Source organism: Heloderma suspectum, chromosome 10 (genome assembly GCF_057233095.1).
Source record: "Heloderma suspectum isolate Gila_16-S chromosome 10, 16-S_ref, whole genome shotgun sequence".
NCBI lineage: Eukaryota > Metazoa > Chordata > Lepidosauria > Squamata > Helodermatidae > Heloderma > Heloderma suspectum.
In genome coordinates, this window is record NC_139467.1 from 16,640,359 (window position 1) to 16,657,392 (window position 17,034).

General features: G+C 48.4%; 1 protein-coding gene across 8 annotated transcripts; it reads right to left on the reverse strand.

Annotated features, from left to right (window-relative positions):
* Window positions 1-227: 227 nt before the first annotated feature.
* Window positions 228-16,795, reverse strand: LOC146337820 (protein NKG7-like). Of its 8 annotated transcripts, none has more exons than XM_084815309.1 (6): window positions 16,652-16,795; window positions 13,950-14,167; window positions 9,319-9,465; window positions 8,735-8,866; window positions 6,875-6,986; window positions 228-626 (listed from the first exon to the last, which is right to left on the reverse strand). In XM_084815309.1, exons 2-5 carry the CDS (start codon window positions 14,113-14,115, stop codon window positions 6,892-6,894), a joined length of 540 nt encoding a protein of 179 aa, XP_084671435.1. In that variant the 5' UTR covers window positions 14,116-14,167; window positions 16,652-16,795; the 3' UTR covers window positions 228-626; window positions 6,875-6,891. The 8 variants fall into 8 exon arrangements, with proteins under 8 accessions (XP_084671435.1, XP_084671433.1, XP_084671434.1 ...); XM_084815307.1 differs by lacking the exon at window positions 16,652-16,795 and adding an exon at window positions 15,332-16,020; XM_084815308.1 differs by lacking the exon at window positions 16,652-16,795 and adding an exon at window positions 15,068-15,224.
* Window positions 16,796-17,034: the final 239 nt, after the last annotated feature.

The window sequence follows — 17,034 nt, forward strand, 5'->3', positions numbered from 1 at the left end:
CAGCGGCCAGAAGATGACCCACCACTGCCACCAGAGCCACCGCTGTCACTAGGTAAGCTCCGTCCCAGGGGGATTCCGCAGGGTGGTGGTGAAGATTGCCCCGTTCTTCCACGGACTCCTCACTGGAGTCCATGGCGGAATTCTCCAACATCCCTAGTTTTGACTGAAAAGCTGTTTGAGCTGCTTTGACTGGAAAGATAACTGCGAAGACATTTTTTTTTTTTATTAAAACCAGCAGCTCCTCTCCCTCTGCCACATTTTTAGAAACTTTTGCAGGGGGGCCCACAGGGGGGAGTAGGTGGTGTTCCCAAGCTTTTCTTTCCTTTCTATGTTGACATCTCCCTCTCACCTCCGAAAGCACAACAAGCAAATATAAATGTGGAAAACAAAAAAACCCAAAAGCTTAAGCAAAGTTAATAGCACATACCCAGATAATGCAACAGTCTCAAAGAGGTATTTTTAAAGCTGAAACTCGGGAGAGACGCAGCGAAGAGCCGATCATGACACCATCTCCATCCGGAAGATGCTTTTGGACTCCAACTCCCTCCAATCCTAGCCAGCACATCCAGTGATTAGGGTTGATGGCAACTGTAGTCTAACATCTGGAGGTCCACAGGTTCCCCACCCTTGACAAAGTGTGAGAGGATGTGGAAAATTAGCTCATATAAAGAGAGATTCTGAGTATTTCTTATATACAGCCATTACATCTTCTCAATTGTCTCTGCAGTCACAAGGACTTGACACTTCATTTATGTATTTGTTCTATATTTATGGCAAGAAATACAAAAGCCATCTGAGAAACTTCATCATGGTTGTTAAAACTCTCTTAGCTTCCTCCAGAATTCCTCAGAAGTTTTGCTTTGGGAAGAACCTTTATGTTTGGAGATCTTTATAGTTACCAGTTAGTTGTTTCTATACCTCTATTCATTTATATTATTCAATCATAAAAAACATGCCAGTTTAAAAGACCAGACGATAAGGTTATCTCACATTGGTCCAAACTCTACAAAGCCAGGAAATTGGAAGCTAAGGTTGATGCATTATCTGACGTGCCCCGTGATCAGTCATAATGTTGTGCAATGTCACAAATTGTGCTTGCTGACAGCTTACCCTCCATGCACCCATACTTTTCCTGGATCGTTCAGTCCCAAATCCAGATTGGGAGGATGGAGTGCCTGGGACCAGCAAAGATGCTCCACGTTATCCTGGTCCTGCATTGCCTTATGAAGCACCATTCTAAAAGCATCCAAAAATCCATCACAAAACATCCACCAGGGCAAGCCTACTCAGAAGCAGCACAGTATAAAATTCCAAATTATGCATGTCTTACTTGTAAGAAGAAAGAACTGGACTGCTCAGGAGAAAGTACAGGCATCCCTTTATATGTAATGATGGTAAGGATGATTATAAACCTTACAAGCCAGCAGGAACGCTTTGCAATCACCTTTATTTTATTGATTGATTGATTGCATTTATATCCCGCTTTTTCCCCTCCAAGGGACCCAAAGCAGCATTCATAATCCTCCTTCTCTCCATTTTATCCTCACAACAGCCCTGTGAGGTAGGTTGGGCTGAGAGTCACTGACTGGCCCAAAGTCACCCAGTGAGCTTCGGTGGCAGAGTGGGGACTAGAACCCGGATCTCCCGGCTCCCAGTCCAGCACTCAAACCACTACACCACACTGGCTCTTTTCTTCACACACATACACAAAAACGCCCCAAACCGTAACTTCAATGATGATGATGTTAAAATAACACATTATATTCTCAGAATCACACAAAAATCAGGCTTTGGAACACAGGAACAAGTTCACACCCCTCCCTCATGAATCCATGGTGCAGAATTGTTTAGCAACCCTGATTAAAAAATAATAGCACTCTGAGCATGTGTAGTTTTGTACTTTAAACTCACTTAAGTTTTGTCACAACTATGACTGCAGAAATAAAATGAAGCTTGCTTCTGCTGTCCTGATGCTGAACACATTTACTTACGAATCAGCACTGTTTTCTTGTAGGAAAAGATAATCTATTTCAAAAATGAAATGTTTATTTTTTTTTAAAAAAATGACAATTTGTATACTTTTGTATTGTTTCTTTATCCTTTAAGTTCTACCTGCATAAGTTGTACCCTTAAAGGTGGTCTAAAAATTCCATTCCAGCAGGCTGTGCTGACAAGAGATGAGAGGGAGAAGCAGCACTATTCCTACTGAAAGGCTGGCTGGGGAATGTTGGGAATTGTAGAACTTATTTCTATCTAAACATGCCTGGGATTGCATCCTAGTTTTTTCCCCTCATCCCAATTCTTTTTTCCCTCATTTGTTTGTTTAGATTGTAAGCCTGCAGGCACGAATTGTCTTCAATTACTGTTTATTCGGGTTCAACATGCATGTGATTTGTTGGGTTGTAAACTTCACTTGTCCAAAGCCTTTATAGTATGTTTGGTTTGATCTGATGATCCTCCTTTTGCACTGTGTTCTTGTAGACACCATGCAATGAGAAACAGCTATGCCACATGGCTTCTTCATTTTGGCTCTGTGATTCCTCCTCCCTCCCAATCCCCTTTCCTTTCATGTCTTTTAGAATGAAAGCCCGTGGACAGGGGCTGTCTTATTTCCTACCTTGGGAGACTTTTGAGCTAAAAGGCAGAATAAAATTCAATAAATAGGCTTGCATACAATGTCAACCTGTACCTCTCACTCAAAAGTGGTTTCGAAAAGTGACTGGCACTATGGAAGCTTCTGTGATTTAAAAAAATGAAAGTTTCTGACTGCATGATACGGCATACTTCTGATTCTGCTGTACAAAAGGATCCTGTGTAACTGGGAAGTTTGCACTTTTTGTTTGAATCCACAGAAATTGCCCTGAGAAGATGTATAGTTACTGTCCTTATACAGTATCTGCCTGACTTGAACCAGAAAGTCATGGATCCAGGGGGTAGGGTAGGCAGAGTGTGTTGAACCATCAGTGACTTACAGCATTTTCCCATCCCCTCAGCCAAGTCGATTCCTTTCCTAGTTATGCCTTGGAATACATGGAATGTGCCTTTTTTTCCACAGCAGCTGCATACCGCATTGACATTTGTCATCAAACTGCCAAACATAAGCCCAAGGTCTTTGTTTTGGTCAGTCACAAACACACAAGTGAAGTTGGGATTCCCCCCCACCCCACCGCATCACTTTACACTTGCTTATATGGAACTGCATTTGCCATTCTGATGTCCATTTGTCCACTATGGAGCGATCCTTTGGGAGCTCTTTGCAATCTCTCCTTGTTTTAACTACCCTAAATAATGTGGTGCTTAGCCCTAGTTCCAGATCATTTCTACTAGTACATTTCTTGATATTGCATTATAACCTGCCCTTTTTCCTCTTGCAAGTAACCCAAGGCTTACATGGGCATCCTCCTCCTCCATTTCATCCTCACAACAACCTTGTGAGGTAGGTTAGGCTCAGGGTTAGTGGGTGGCCCACAGCTATCCAGTGAGCTTCATGGCCGAGTGGCGACTAGAACCCAGGTCACCCAGGTTCCAGTCCAACATTCTAACCACTACACCACACTGCCTTTATGAAAAAGTTGAGAAGCATTGGTCCCAATACAGATCCTTGTTATATAAAAAGCTATCTAAAAGTTCAATTATGTTTGAAAATATATTTTATAACTTAAGCAGCAAAATAGTGAATACCCTTTTAAGTTGTTAAACGCATGAAATCATGCCACATGAGAAGTCATAAGATATGAATGGTTTATAAATAAAAGTACACATACAGAAGTAAAACATGAAACATTTAATGATTACAAAGAAAATACATGTGTGCACTATAGTTCATATGCAGTTTAACTCTTGCTATGGCCTATTGAAAAAAACAAACATTCATGTTAGTAGGCCCAGCAATAGTTTCAATTGTACTTAGCTGCACTTAAACTTCCGCCAATCCAAGCTAGTTAAATGCAGTGTTTCAAGCTTTCAACTATATAACAGTATGGTCCAAACTTTTAGAGAAAAGGAAGGGGGGGGGGAGAGAATTAAAAGGAATGTATAGCTACTTATGAGATGGCTAGATAGCATAACAGATGCAATGAATATGAACTTGAGCACGCTCTGGGAGAGAGCGCAGGACAGGAAGGCCTGGCGTGCTATGGTCCATGGGGTCACGAAGAGTCGGACACGACTGAACGACTGAACAACAACAATAGCTACTTATCCCAAACAGAGATCTGAAGACCAGGCTTTCTTGGATCCAGAAGAAGGCTGAGAGACCTCTCTTAGAATCCAGAATATAGAACTCAGCAAAGGCCAGGTAAGGAAAATTAATCAAGGTAGAGAATGAAGACCATATTTTAAATTGAAAAATGCTTCACCAGTAAGCAAAATAAAGTAACAGGGAAAAACTACACCGAGCTGCTCAGGCGCCAGGTGCCTGGCTCAGAGAAACAGGCTTGGGGAAAGAAAGCCCCAAATAGTCTCCAAACCAAGAGAAAACATGGTCAAACTTGTTGAAAAAGAGAAAAGAGGATTTTTCTTCTCTCAGAAAGGAGGCAAGAACCAAAAAAGCTCTCAAACCAAATCAAAATCTGCTAATAAAGTTCAGAATTAAGCACAAGGTAAAAAGCAAGCAAGCCAGGTTGGAACAAATGTGGTTCTTGTCTTTTTCACAGGGTGCTGTTGCTTTCTTTAAACCCCTGACAGCCCTCAATTTTCTGCTTTTTGATTGGCTCTTTTCTGTAGTTGGGATCTAGAACATTTGGTTCTTAATGACATATTGCAGAAACCTGCAGGGAGAGTTTCTCATTGTTTTCAGCAGCTGATCTTACTCTAAGCCTGATCAGGGTACAGGGGAACATTCCAGACTCCTGGATCTGCTAACTGCAGGGAGTAACAAAGGTAACCTTTTCTCATACTGCTGTATTGTGCCATGGCTTGACCACAGCTTTGTCAGCATGATTGCCTGCTTCTCAAACTCCAGGCAGCAAAACTTTCTGCCCTCAAGGAAAGACAGCCTGCTATGAAGCAAAGTTTCACTCCCATTCCATTCCATAGCTTCCTTCTAAGCCATCTGTTCCCAGTACTTGAATTCCAAAAGGGAACCTAGGGCACAATCCTATGCATGTTTAGACAGAGAATGCTGGGAGCTGTAGACCTTTTCTCTGTCTAAACATGCAGAGGATTGTGCCCCTAGTAACACAAATGCTTAAGGGGATAGTGGGGAGCAGAGGAAGAAGGGGAATGGCTGGGAGTGCAGACCTGGTCACACTGAGGGGATTTAGGGATGGGAGAGAATTTCTCCCCGAAACTTCGGGGGGCCGAGTACCAACGCATTCGGCCCCCCGAAATCGGCAGTGAAATTCTCCGCCAACCCCCCCCCGCCCGGGATGGGACTTACCTTTGCCAAATGTCCCTCCCGGCGGCGGGTTCCAGCGGCGGTTTGGCGGGTCTTCGTCCGGGGCGGGGGCGGCAGCCAGTCTTTCGGCCAGCTGCCGCTGCCGCCATTACAAGGAAAGTAAAAAAAAAAAAATGCCCCTGTGATAGGCTACGTAACAATTAACGTAGCCTATCACGGCTGACTTTGCAAATCTTGCCGTGATAGGCTACGTTAATCGTTACGTAGCCTATCACAGGGGCGTTTTTTTGTGTGTTTTTTTACTTTTTTTTTTCGCGGCCGGGTAGACGGGGCGCTTCTACCCAGCCTGAATTTCGGCGGCGAGGGATGGGGCGCCTCCCCCCCGGCCTGAATTTCGGCCGGGCAAGGCGGGGCACCTCCCCCCTCACATGAACTTTGGGGGGAGAAGCGAAGTGCCTCCCCCCCACCGCGAAGCAAGCTTCGAGGACAGGTAAGGGACTTTGGTCCATCCCTAGATAGCTTGTCTGCATAGACACACAGAGGTCCCAGAAACCCAGTTAGCTGTTGCTGCTGCTGCTTTTTCTCTACATGGCAGTTCTCCCACCCACGCTCAACATTCTGAGTGCCGGCTTATGAAATCTCATAGGGATTCATTATACTAATAAAAATTACTTTAAAAATAAGTAAATTAAATTTTTAAAAATCCATTCCACCAACTACTAGGGAAGTACAGATTCCCCACCGTCTGTTCCGCTGGGGAATCTGCCCACGGGAGAGGCTATCCATCCCTCCCCCTCCCCGGAATCCTCTGGAGCAGCTCTGCTCTGCGAGGTTTCTGCGGAGCCACCTGGCTTGAGGGCCACTTACTTGGACCCGTTCGCTTCCATGCCGATCACCATATTGCTTTAGAAAATGGCAATCGGCAGGATGTGCCCATAAAGGTATATGCAAGATTCCTGGCTCTATTATGCATATGAGTCTATGGGCACATCTGCCAATTGCCATTTTTTTAAGCAACATGGCGATCGGCACAGAGGCACATGGGTCCGGTTAAGCCTAAAGCTGAGTGCCGTTCCACAGGGAATCCTCCTGGAGCAGAGGTAAGTGGGGCCATTCCGCCGCAGGTTCCAGAGGCCGGATTCCACAGAATCTGGCCTCACTTGAATCTGCGGCGGATTTCTCTGACATCCCTACCAACTACAATAGAAACAGAATAGGAAAACATATATGGTTTTGATATTTGGCCTCCAGGCTTTTGGCAAATGATGGGCACAAAAAGTTGCCAACACATGTTTTCAGTGCCCAAACTGTGTGACAGTGTATTTATTTTATTTTTTTCTGTTAACTGCCTTTTCTCCATTAATCTTTAACCAATCCTCTTGAAACTTTCAGGTTATGTAAAAAAGATATTTTTTTTCTGGTACTTGAGATGTTTTAGGAAGACTGGTGAAACCCTTTCAATTTTATTAAGGTTAGAATAACCCACCCACCCCTGATTTTCATTTAACATGGCAGAATCCTCTTTTGACTGATCACCTTATCTACTGGAGGCACTACTGTGCCTCCAGTAATTCAGTCTCTGCAGGTCTCTGCAACTGAAGAAGGTGGTGAACTCGTTTCAAGTGCTCATCAAACTGAAACACAACACCTGTTGGGAGAGAAGAGTGATTGGTTTGGGCAATAGATCAAATGCCATGAAATCAAAAACTAATTCCTGGCCCCACCCCACCTGGGTGATCTCCCTACTTGTGTGCCTTGACACTCGGATCCTCAAAGCCCACTCATCTCAATAGATATCTTCTCTTCTAGGATATTTGCATGGCTGGAGTATTTTGAGACTTTTTTTAAGAAGCCAGTGGTGGAAAGATTTGGATGTATAATAATCTCTTAACACCTTCCAAGGGAGCACCAGCAGTGAAATTGTAAACTCCAGTTTGGGAGTGGCCCCTGGTCCTCTAAATGAGCTGATGGTTGAGGCCATTATTAAAGCTTCCCTCTTGAACCCTGGCAAATGTGGGAATTATAAGCGAGTCAAATTTGAACACATGAAGCTGACTCGTTCCAAGTCAAACCATGACTCCACATGTTCCAATACTGTATCTCCTGGCTGACAGGTGGTGGCCCTCCATTGTCCTAGGTAGCTATGAACCTTCACCTGATGCCTACAGTGAAACATTTGGAGAATGACTCCAGAGCAGAGCTTTGTGCAAATGGGGTCTAGAACTTCATACTATACATAGATACAGATACGGGGTGGGGGTGGGGATGGACACACACACCATTTTACTGAATTTCTCCAGAAGAGAGCAGAAATTCTTCAACATTTTCTCAGGGGCTGGACTCACCGCTAGCAATGGCAATACAACAGCTTCTTTCTTTTTTCCTAATTTCTTGAAGGTGGCGGGGGCAGGGGGAATGGTATTGGGAGTGGTGCCATCAGCAGCAACTGCTTTGGTAGCCTAGGCACCATTTTGAATCCTCCACAGTGCCATGGCCCTAGCGTTGTTCTGGGGCATGATGGAGGGAAATGGCTGCCAGCACAAAACAGAGAAAACTGTGCAACGTAGGGATGGCGGAGAATTCCGCCACGGATTTCAGTGAGGCCAAATGCACTGGCATTCAGCCTCCCGAAACCCGTGGCAGAATGGCCTCCCACCCCCCGCCACCCCGCAGAATTCCCCCGGGACGAAGCTTACCTGGGGCGGATGCTCCGGTGGCAGCAGCTCCAGCAGTGGCTCCAGCGGCAGTGGCTGGTCTCTCAGCTGGCTGCTGCGGCCGCAAATTGTGGCTGTCATACCAGCTGCCAATTGCATCCTGCCAGGCTGCCGTGATAGGCTACGTATTTACGTAGCCTATCACGGTAAAGGCAGCCACACAAACAGCGTAGCAGCCGCCGTTTGCGTCCCTGCTCTTTGCCGTGATAGGCTACATAAATACTTACGTAGCCTATCACGGTAGCCTGGCAGGATGCAAATGGCAGCTGCTAAGAGGGCCACCATTTGCGGCCGCAGCAGCCCGGCTGTGGCCGGAACTCCGGCTGTGGACGGCCCTGGCCCGCGGCTCTGCAGAGCAGCCACGGAGCCAGCCAGGGAGGATTCGGGGGGAAGGGATGGAGTGCCTCCCCCCCACTGCGGATCCCCCACTGAGGAGCCAGGTAAGGGATTCGTACATCCCTAGCAAAGTAGCCAACGTTTCCCAGAGAGGGAAGATAAAGAAATCTCAGCTCTGCTCCACATATTGAGGAAAATTATTAGGTGACCATCTCATAATGGTTTTGCAATAAAAGGCACTGAGACATATATCACCAACATCCAATAAAAATGAGTGTGTGGGGGCGGGGGAAGTCTGGGAACCCTATGTGTTAAGAGATGTGATTCTTGTTCTGCACATACTCACCAGTGAACATGAAAAGAAGCCCAGATAAACTAGCCATAAAAAGAGACCATGCCTTTTGTGACATCTTTTCGTACTCAAAATCTCCATAGTGCACCACTGTGAAGGTTAACAGGCCAATCGGGACACATAAACCTAGGAACCAAAAAGGGGGTGTATTAACATCCCTTTGGGGAGCCATGTATTCCAGCAGAACTGCTCTCCATGTTTCGTCACAGAGGGGATCTGCTGGGATGGGTGTCAGATATTTGCAGGAAACAGATTGGGCCTTAGCGAGTGTGAAGGAGATGAGGGTTGGAAGGTGTCAGGCCTTCGCCAGGCCCATGTGCAGCTGAACTCAAATCCAGACCTGGAGGCTGTGTACTCCAGCTTAGGGTCCTGTGGTCAGTTATTCAGATGGACAAAAGTGCTCTCTTGGCCAAGCACAAAGGTGCAGGAGCCGATGATGTGCCCTCTCCCCCTCGCCTTTCTCTCCTGGCAGGTGGAGCCAAGCAGGAACAATCAGACATGTGCACCACCAGATTTGCATAGAAAACATTTAAAATGACGTTTTAATTAAATAAATATAAAAGCTTTAAATACAATACCTGCTACAAGGCTGGCTATGTTTGCTATCTTGGCCAGGGAGAAGGAGCAAATATTCGGGCACCGATATGAGAAGCAAAGGCCAAAGAAGGAGATGGCACCAGGGACCACTGCGATCAGCATGAATGCTCTGGTTGCATGAATGTAGCCTACAGGAAGCCAAGAGAGCGGGAAGGGGTTGGTGTGCAGGGGACAACAGTCGGAATTATGAAGGTCTCAATACTCCCCTAAATCCCAACATCATCATGCAATGTTATCTGATCCGCCTCACTCGGCCTAATGGTAAGGCCAGACCGGTGTCCTCATCATTGCAAAGCTCTCCTTAAATAGCTGCCTCCACCCTTCATCCTGGCATTGCCATGCAAGCGTTTTATTGTGCCACACATCGCCAGCTCCAGCAGGATCACCCTGTGGAATGACTAAGGATGCGCAGATTTTGTTTAATCAGTTCTCTGTTTCATGGATTGCAGGCATCTTTTCTTCCATCATTTGCTCATTGACAGGAGCAGATTCATCCCCCTCCCCTTCCCCCTTCCCCACTGTGGAAGACTCCATAAAAACGTTTGCTGCAATATATGTAAATGTTCCTGTCACAAAACATTTTGTCATTTTTCTTAGATCATCCTACAATCGATGAGCAAAGTACACAAGTAAAGATAGATACACAGTGGAATCTAAACAGAGATATGTACACGATGTTGTGCATGTGTGGGATAGAGAGGAAGGATAGAGAGGAAGAGATAAGAAAAAAGTGGTGCAAACCGTAGCTATCAAGGGCTGAAGTGCTAAAGGAGCTACTCCAGCAAACTGCTCGGAGCTGAGACAGGAAACAAAACTGGAAGTAGGTTGCTCTCCCATGTGAGAAGGCAATTCAGTTAATCCATTCTTGGCAATCACTCGTGACCAAGTAAGATGGTCTTCCAGGGGTAGAGTCTTGACAGTGCGTCTGTAGGTGGCTGTGAAGGCCAATTCTGGATCCACACAGCCTCCCACAGCGAGGACATAGGTTTCCAGGTGGGAGGCGATCATGATGAGGGTTGCTTGATGTGCCTTCTGCTGAGCTCGTTTCTCCCTTTCTCCCTGTGCACATGCTTCTTCGAAGTCCATAACGCCTTTAATATAGGCTGACCTCCAGTTGGAACGCTCATGGGTTAGAGCTTCCCGGTCCTAATTTTTTTAGATTAGCTTTGTCCACCAATATTCCGTTTTCCATTCATAAATTGGGAATAAAATAGCTGCTTTTGAAGACGATGGTCAGGCATTCGAACAATATGGCTGGTCCAACAAAGTTGATGTTGGGGAGTCGTGTTTCAACGCTGGTGGTCTTTGCTTCTTCCAATACGCTGACATTAGTCCATCTGTCTTCCCAAGTAATTTGCAGAATTTTTCGGAGGCAGCGTTGATGAAATCTTTCGAGAAGTTGGAGGTAGGGATGTACGAAAGTGACTTACCTTTAACGAAATTTGATTCAAGGTGGGGGGGAGGCGCTCCGTCCCTCACCCCGAAATTCTGGCCGGGAGGGAGGCGCTCCGTCCCTCCCCCCCCCCGAATCCTGGCCGGCCGGGTGTGCAAATGGCAGCGGCTGTAGCTGCCGCAGTTTGTGTCCCTGCAGTCAGCCGTGATAGGCTACGTAAATGTTTACGTAGCCTATCATGGCTGATTTAAAAGAAAAAAATGCGCGTACGCAAATGGCGGTGCCCATGGGCGCTGCCATTTGCGTTGCTTATTTTGACACATCTTAGTCTACGTAAACATTTACATAGACTACGGCGAAAATAAGGGGAACGCAAATAGCGTAGCGTCTACACTATTTGCGCTCCCCTTATTTTCGCCATCTTAGTTTACATGAATGTTTACGTAGACTAAGACGTGTCAAAATAAGGAACGCCAATGGCGGCGCCCATGGGCGCGCCATTTGCATATGCGCATTTTTTTTCTTTTAAATCAGCCGTAATAGGCTACGTAAATCTTTACGTAACCTATCACTTTTTGGGGGTTTTTTTACTGGAAATGGCGGTGGCGGCAGCTGGTTGGAAGACCGGCCGCCGCCGCACTGCCGCTGGAGCCGCCACCGCCAGGAAGATTCGCCCAAGGTAAGTCCCATCCTGGGGGGGCGGGGGGTGCAGACCGTTTCGCCACCGATTTCGGGGGGCCGAATGCGCTGGCATTCGGCCTCCCCGAGATTCGTAGCGAAATTCTCTGACATCCCTAGTTGGAGGTGGTGTTTATAGATGGTCCATGTTTCCCAGGCGTACAGTAAGGTCGGTAGTACAATGGCTTTGTAAACAAGCATTTTGGTCTCCCTGTGAATGTCCCAATCCTCGAACACTCTACACTTCATTCGGGAGAATGCTACACTCGCAGAGCTCAGGCGATGCTAAATTTCAGAGTCTATGTCGGCTTTTGTGGAGAGATGGCTGCCAAGATAAGAAAAGTGATTGACATTTTCCAGCATCACACCATTAAGCTGGATTGATGGCGCTACAGATGGGTTGGTTTATGCTTGCTGGTAAAGCACTTTGGTTTTTTTGATGTTAAGTGAGAGGCCGAGCTTTTCATATGCTTCTGCAAAGATGTCTACGATAGTTTGGAGATCTTCCTCTGAATGTGTGCAGATTACGTTATCATCAGCATATTGAAGTTCTGTGACAGAGGTTGTAATTACCTTACTTTTTGCTTTCAGCCTACTGAGATTAAAAAGTTTTCCATCTGTTCGATATATGATTTCTACAACAAGGTGTAGAATCATAGCGATGAAGATAGCGAATAAAGTTGGAGCAATAACGCATCCCTGTTTAACGCCTGATCCCACTTTAAATGGATCACTTTGAGAGCCATTGTTATCCAAGATTGTTGCCATCATGTCGTCATGGAGGAGCCACAAGATGTTGACAAATTTATTATGGCACCTGGTTTTCAAAAGGATGGTCCAGAGAGCAGTTCGGTTAACAGTGTTGAAGGCCTTAGTCAGACCAATAAACGCCATGTACAGAGGTCGGTTTTGCTCCCTGCATTTTTCTTGGAGCTGTCGTGCGGTGAAGATCATATCCACTGTCCCCCTGGAGGAGTGGAAGCCATTTTGGGATTCAGGGAGGATATCTTCTGAGATAGGTAAAAGGCGGTTTGCGAGGATCCTTGCCAGGATTTTGCCTGCCGTAGCTAGCGGCATATTAATTCAGTTAATGTGCATATTCTTGCCTATCGGAGCAAGTGGGAGGAGCAACACGTATACGGATTTCTTCCTCCACTGCAGGAAAATGTGTAGTTTCACCCTGACAGTTACATTCCATAACTAAAGCAATAGACATTGCACACAGAATCCACTAGAATCCCTCAGCTACCAAGAATCCCGCTGAAAACACTGCAGTGCTGGGAACATTCTAGCTTCGGAATGGAACTGACCATGCACTGCATTAGTGCTTTGCCAGCAGCGGCTACCATAGGGTGTCTTAGGAAGGAAAACCTTCACGAGCTTTTTAACACTGCTCAGAAATTCAACAAGCCTATGTAGGATTTCTTTCCTCAAAACGGCTGAGCAAAGTACACCCGTAATTTTCACCCAAATGTGAAAGAAATATATAGTATGCCTGTTCAAAAAATGGAATAAAAAAGGAGATATGTCAGGTTTCAGCACTGTTTTACTTGCTGTGCTCATGACCATTTTTATTGGATACATTGGAAATTCGCCATCATGAGGATCACGGAGGCCACAACTTCACATTCTTTGCTCAACTGGTGTTATTTGTATAAGTAAGAGCATTTGGGGGCCTATAATGGTGGGATCTTTTGTTGTTGTTCTTTTGCTACTAGTCTTAACAAGATGGGCACTTCTATGCCCATTTAATTAAAAAAATATATATATTCCCAAAGAGATGCAACTGAAGTGTCAGATATGTTCTTAGATACATGCTCAGTGCACATGGATTGACGGGGGATACTCAGATGTTAGGCCTGCAGTGGTGTGGCTTGATAATTTAAACCTCAGAACATTTTCTTAGGGGAGGGGTGTCATGCAGCCTTGGGTATTACTTCACTTGTGAAGCACACCACTAACATTTCTCTTCCCCCACCAACCACTATCCCCTGCTTTGCAACTGCTTCTGCATTCCATACAAGATAGAATGTTTGCTAATATGCCCCCCACCCCACCCCAATAACCTCTGAACATGTGCAGTTTGGAATTTTATCCTCACATAAATCACGGCACCACCACAATTGTGAGAAAACAAGGGAGCTTGCTTCTGCATCCCTGACGTCCTCACCTGCTGCTCTGTGGTTGGTCATCCCTACCCCCTGCCCACCATGCCCAGGCTGCACCACTGTATGCCTGTCAAGAACCTGGTGTGTGAAGGGAGGGGGAGTGCTTTCCAGAAACCTCTGCTATGGGGAGGAAAATTCTGGCGGACGTACAGCAGGGCTTTCTTGGCAGAACAGTCAACGCTGAAAGAGTTCCCTGAAGGCAGAAGCTTTGAAAGTGCCTGGTGATAGCAGCAGCACCACTATCTTTTGTCACATAGGATGATCAAGGGGTTGACCCATCTACCATCCCACAATGCAAACAATAAGTGGTGAAGAAGAACGTAGTGTACTTCTGACCACTCCTCTAGTTGTCATTTGCCAGACACAGTCTTACCGTCCACATCCATTCCAAGCGGGACACATTGGGAATCTGTTTTGCAAACCCTCCACAGGCCCATTTTGAAATCGCCAGTCCCCCAGTAGTCTGTGGCCAGGGCAGCGAGGAGCAGCACAAGGCTGATGAAGGAGATGACCACAGTGGTATTCCTCAGGTGGCCCATGGTGGGGAAGTGTCACGTCTGTCAGACAAATAACAGCCCAGCTGAGATGAATCTGAGGGAAGAGAGGGAAGGTCATGTTCTTTTGGGGTGACCTTGCGTGTTGCTGTCCCCTGGTGGCCATACGGAGGGGAACACCCAGTTTGTGTGATGCATGCATCTGCCCAAGCTTCCCATGTTCAGTAGGCTATGGCAGACCGTGAAGATGCTCTGTAGGCAGGTGCACAGCAGTGGCATTTCTGCATCTGCAGCACCTGAGCTGTGGCAGCCTCTCTTCACTCCCCTCCCTTGATAAGTCGCACTTTGCCCAGACATGGCATTGTTTAGCGGCCCTAAGATGGTGCAGTTGACTATTGATCCTCTAATCTTTCATCCTGCTAAGATGGGGTGGCCTAAAGGGCTACTCCAATGCACTTTTCATTGCAGAAGGTGCACAGATGTAGACCTACAGCATAGTCCTCCCACAGCTTTGTTGTCTTCGGATAGGTTTGTATGGGAAACTGGAGCTTGGGAGGGGAAGGTTAACTTTACGCCACACAACCATCACCAAAATCTCTCCCTCTGTCACAATTTACCTTGGCGGGGGGGGAGTCTCCCGTTGGTTTGGGATTATCTTGGGTAGGGTGCAAATTAATTGAAGCATTTGTTTTATTGGAGATTATCTGGCTGAGAGACAAATTGGCTGGCTTTGCCTCCCGCGAAACTGAAATACATCCTAGTGATAATTTCTGCTTTTGCGTATATAGATGTAAATCAACACACGCAGTGTTTATGCCGGCTTGCATACTCCGGCCCTGGCCCTGGATCTTTCACGTGCCTCGCATCACCCCTGGCAGTGGCAGGGTCTTAAATGGCATCGAACAGGGGATTAGACACACACACGCCCGGAGGACAGGTCTGCGACCGGCCGTCATCCGTGATAGCTAAAGAACCTCCCTGTTCAGAGGCAGTCTACCTGCGCGTCTCGGATGCCTGCCAGAAGCAACCAGGGGGGCCTGTGGTCTTCCGGCCCCATTCGACGCACAGAGCCATCTTCTGCAGCGCGACGCGCCAGAAAAGGAAGGGGCAGCAGTACCTCGGGCTGCGCGGGCACTTTCGCTTTCGGTTTTCTCACCCGTTCGCTGGGAGGGAGGAGGAAATCCAATTCCCCCCCGATTTTCCTGGCAAAGGCTGGAAAGATCCGGCGGACTTTTGTGTGGCGAGATGGGTTGGTCCTTACCTTCCGAGGAGCTGGGGCCGGACAGGGGAATGCGCGCGCGAGCCTCCCTTTCTCGGCGCAGAAAGAAAGAAGCCGGACCTGCCCTCTGCACGTGGGCCGCCGCCTCCCGGCCTGGGGGCTTTCCAGAAGGCGGGCTGCGGGGAACTTTCCGACGACGAGCGCTTTGCGGAAAGCAGCGCCGCGAGTCCAAAAAAGCGCCGTGCCGCTGCTCGCGGCGGAGTTACCCTCCCTCCGCGGATCGGAGAGGAAAGCAGCTGCGCGGCCGGGGAAACCCCGGCGTTCGGGGCTTGTTCCCGCGGGGCCGAAAGGGGGCCCGCCCCCCCCGCCCCCTGAAAGCGAGGATGCGCTGGGCCGCCGCCGCCGCCGCGATCCGAGCTGCCTTTCCGCCGCGCCGGGGGAGAAGGGCAGGCGGCTCCTCGCCCCGCTGCTTGGGGCCGCCCGCTTTAAGGCAGCCGGATGGACGGAGCGCGCGGGCGTCTTCGGCGCTTCCCTCCCGGGGGGACCCCGCGAGGGCAGCGGAGCCCTCCGTGGCAGCGCCTCAGCCCCCCGGCGAGCGCGCGCTTTCCGCCCCGAGGAGCCTCGGCGAGGGGCCTCTGCCCCTCTCCCTGGCCGGTAGAGCCGGGGCGCTCGCTGCTGTTTCCTGGCCCTGGCAAAACGGCGCTTCCCGGGGCGAATACTGGGAGAACGGAGAGGAGCGGCAGGCGGGGCGGAGCATCCAAGCCTCCGCCTCCGAGCACGCGGGGGGGGGCGAGGGGTCCCTGACCCCCCCCCCACACACACACACGTGTCTCCGCTTCCCCCAGCCCGGTCTTTCTCAGGAGCCCTTGCGGGAAGCGAGCTCCGCTGAAGTCAAGGGGGCTGGCTGCGCAGGTTGCGCGCACATGCTTTGAGCAAGGGCCGGGTTGGGGGAGTTGGGCAGCCTCCCAGCGCGCGCCTGCGCAAGCCTACTCAGAAGCAAGCCCCGCTGAGCTCAGCGGCGCTTACTCGCAGGAGAGGAAAGGCTGATGCGTAGGGATCGGGCCACGCGGCCCGAGCCCTGCTTTACAGCATGATCCACAGTCAGTTCAGCCCAACGGCCCGAGCTGAAGTCCAGTCGAATCCTGTTGGACGTAGAACTGACGCCGGGTCCCGAGCAGCAAAGCACCGGGGCTTGCTGAACTAGACAAGACGTCCTGCGCCCGTCAGATGCAGATATGCATGTATACAAAAATGGCTCTTGAGGAAGGTTAGGTTGCCGCTGTTCCAGCGGAGTGAAAGTTCAATTCAAACACGCACACTCGCCCACCTTAGCAATCCGCAGCCAATTTCCTACATACTTACACATGTGTTTACTCAGAAGCAAGCATTGCTGTGTTCAGTGCGATCTCCGAGAAGCCTTGGGGATGTTTAACTGATTTACAGCACACATCTGTGTGCGCCAACTCAGAAGTAAAGGCCTACTGAGTTCAGATGGACTTACTCTCCAGGAAGTGTGTATGCAACTGCAGCCTCAATGGCATTCACATAATCACTTCCTGATGCGCTGTTTACCTGCACATGTCAGCATCCCCCCCCCCCTTGCCTCCAGCTCAGGTTTGCATTTCCATACTGGGCTCATTTCCAAATGCCCCCTTAGTTTCCCTCAGAAGAGCCTTGGGGGAGGGGCGGAGGGGGGGAGCTTCCAGAAAAACAGCGGGGGGGGGTGTATGTGTGTGAGCCAACCT

Coding starts and splice junctions, on each gene's coding strand:
- LOC146337820 (XM_084815309.1), bottom strand. CDS start 14,115: ATGGGCCACCTGAGGAATACCACTGTGGTCATCTCCTTCATCAGCCTT. Junction 9,466..13,949: donor GCTTGGAATGGATGTGGACG/GTAAGACTGTGT, acceptor GGCTTCCTGTAG/GCTACATTCATGCAACCAGA. Junction 8,867..9,318: donor CATAGCCAGCCTTGTAGCAG/GTATTGTATTTA, acceptor TTTGGTTCCTAG/GTTTATGTGTCCCGATTGGC.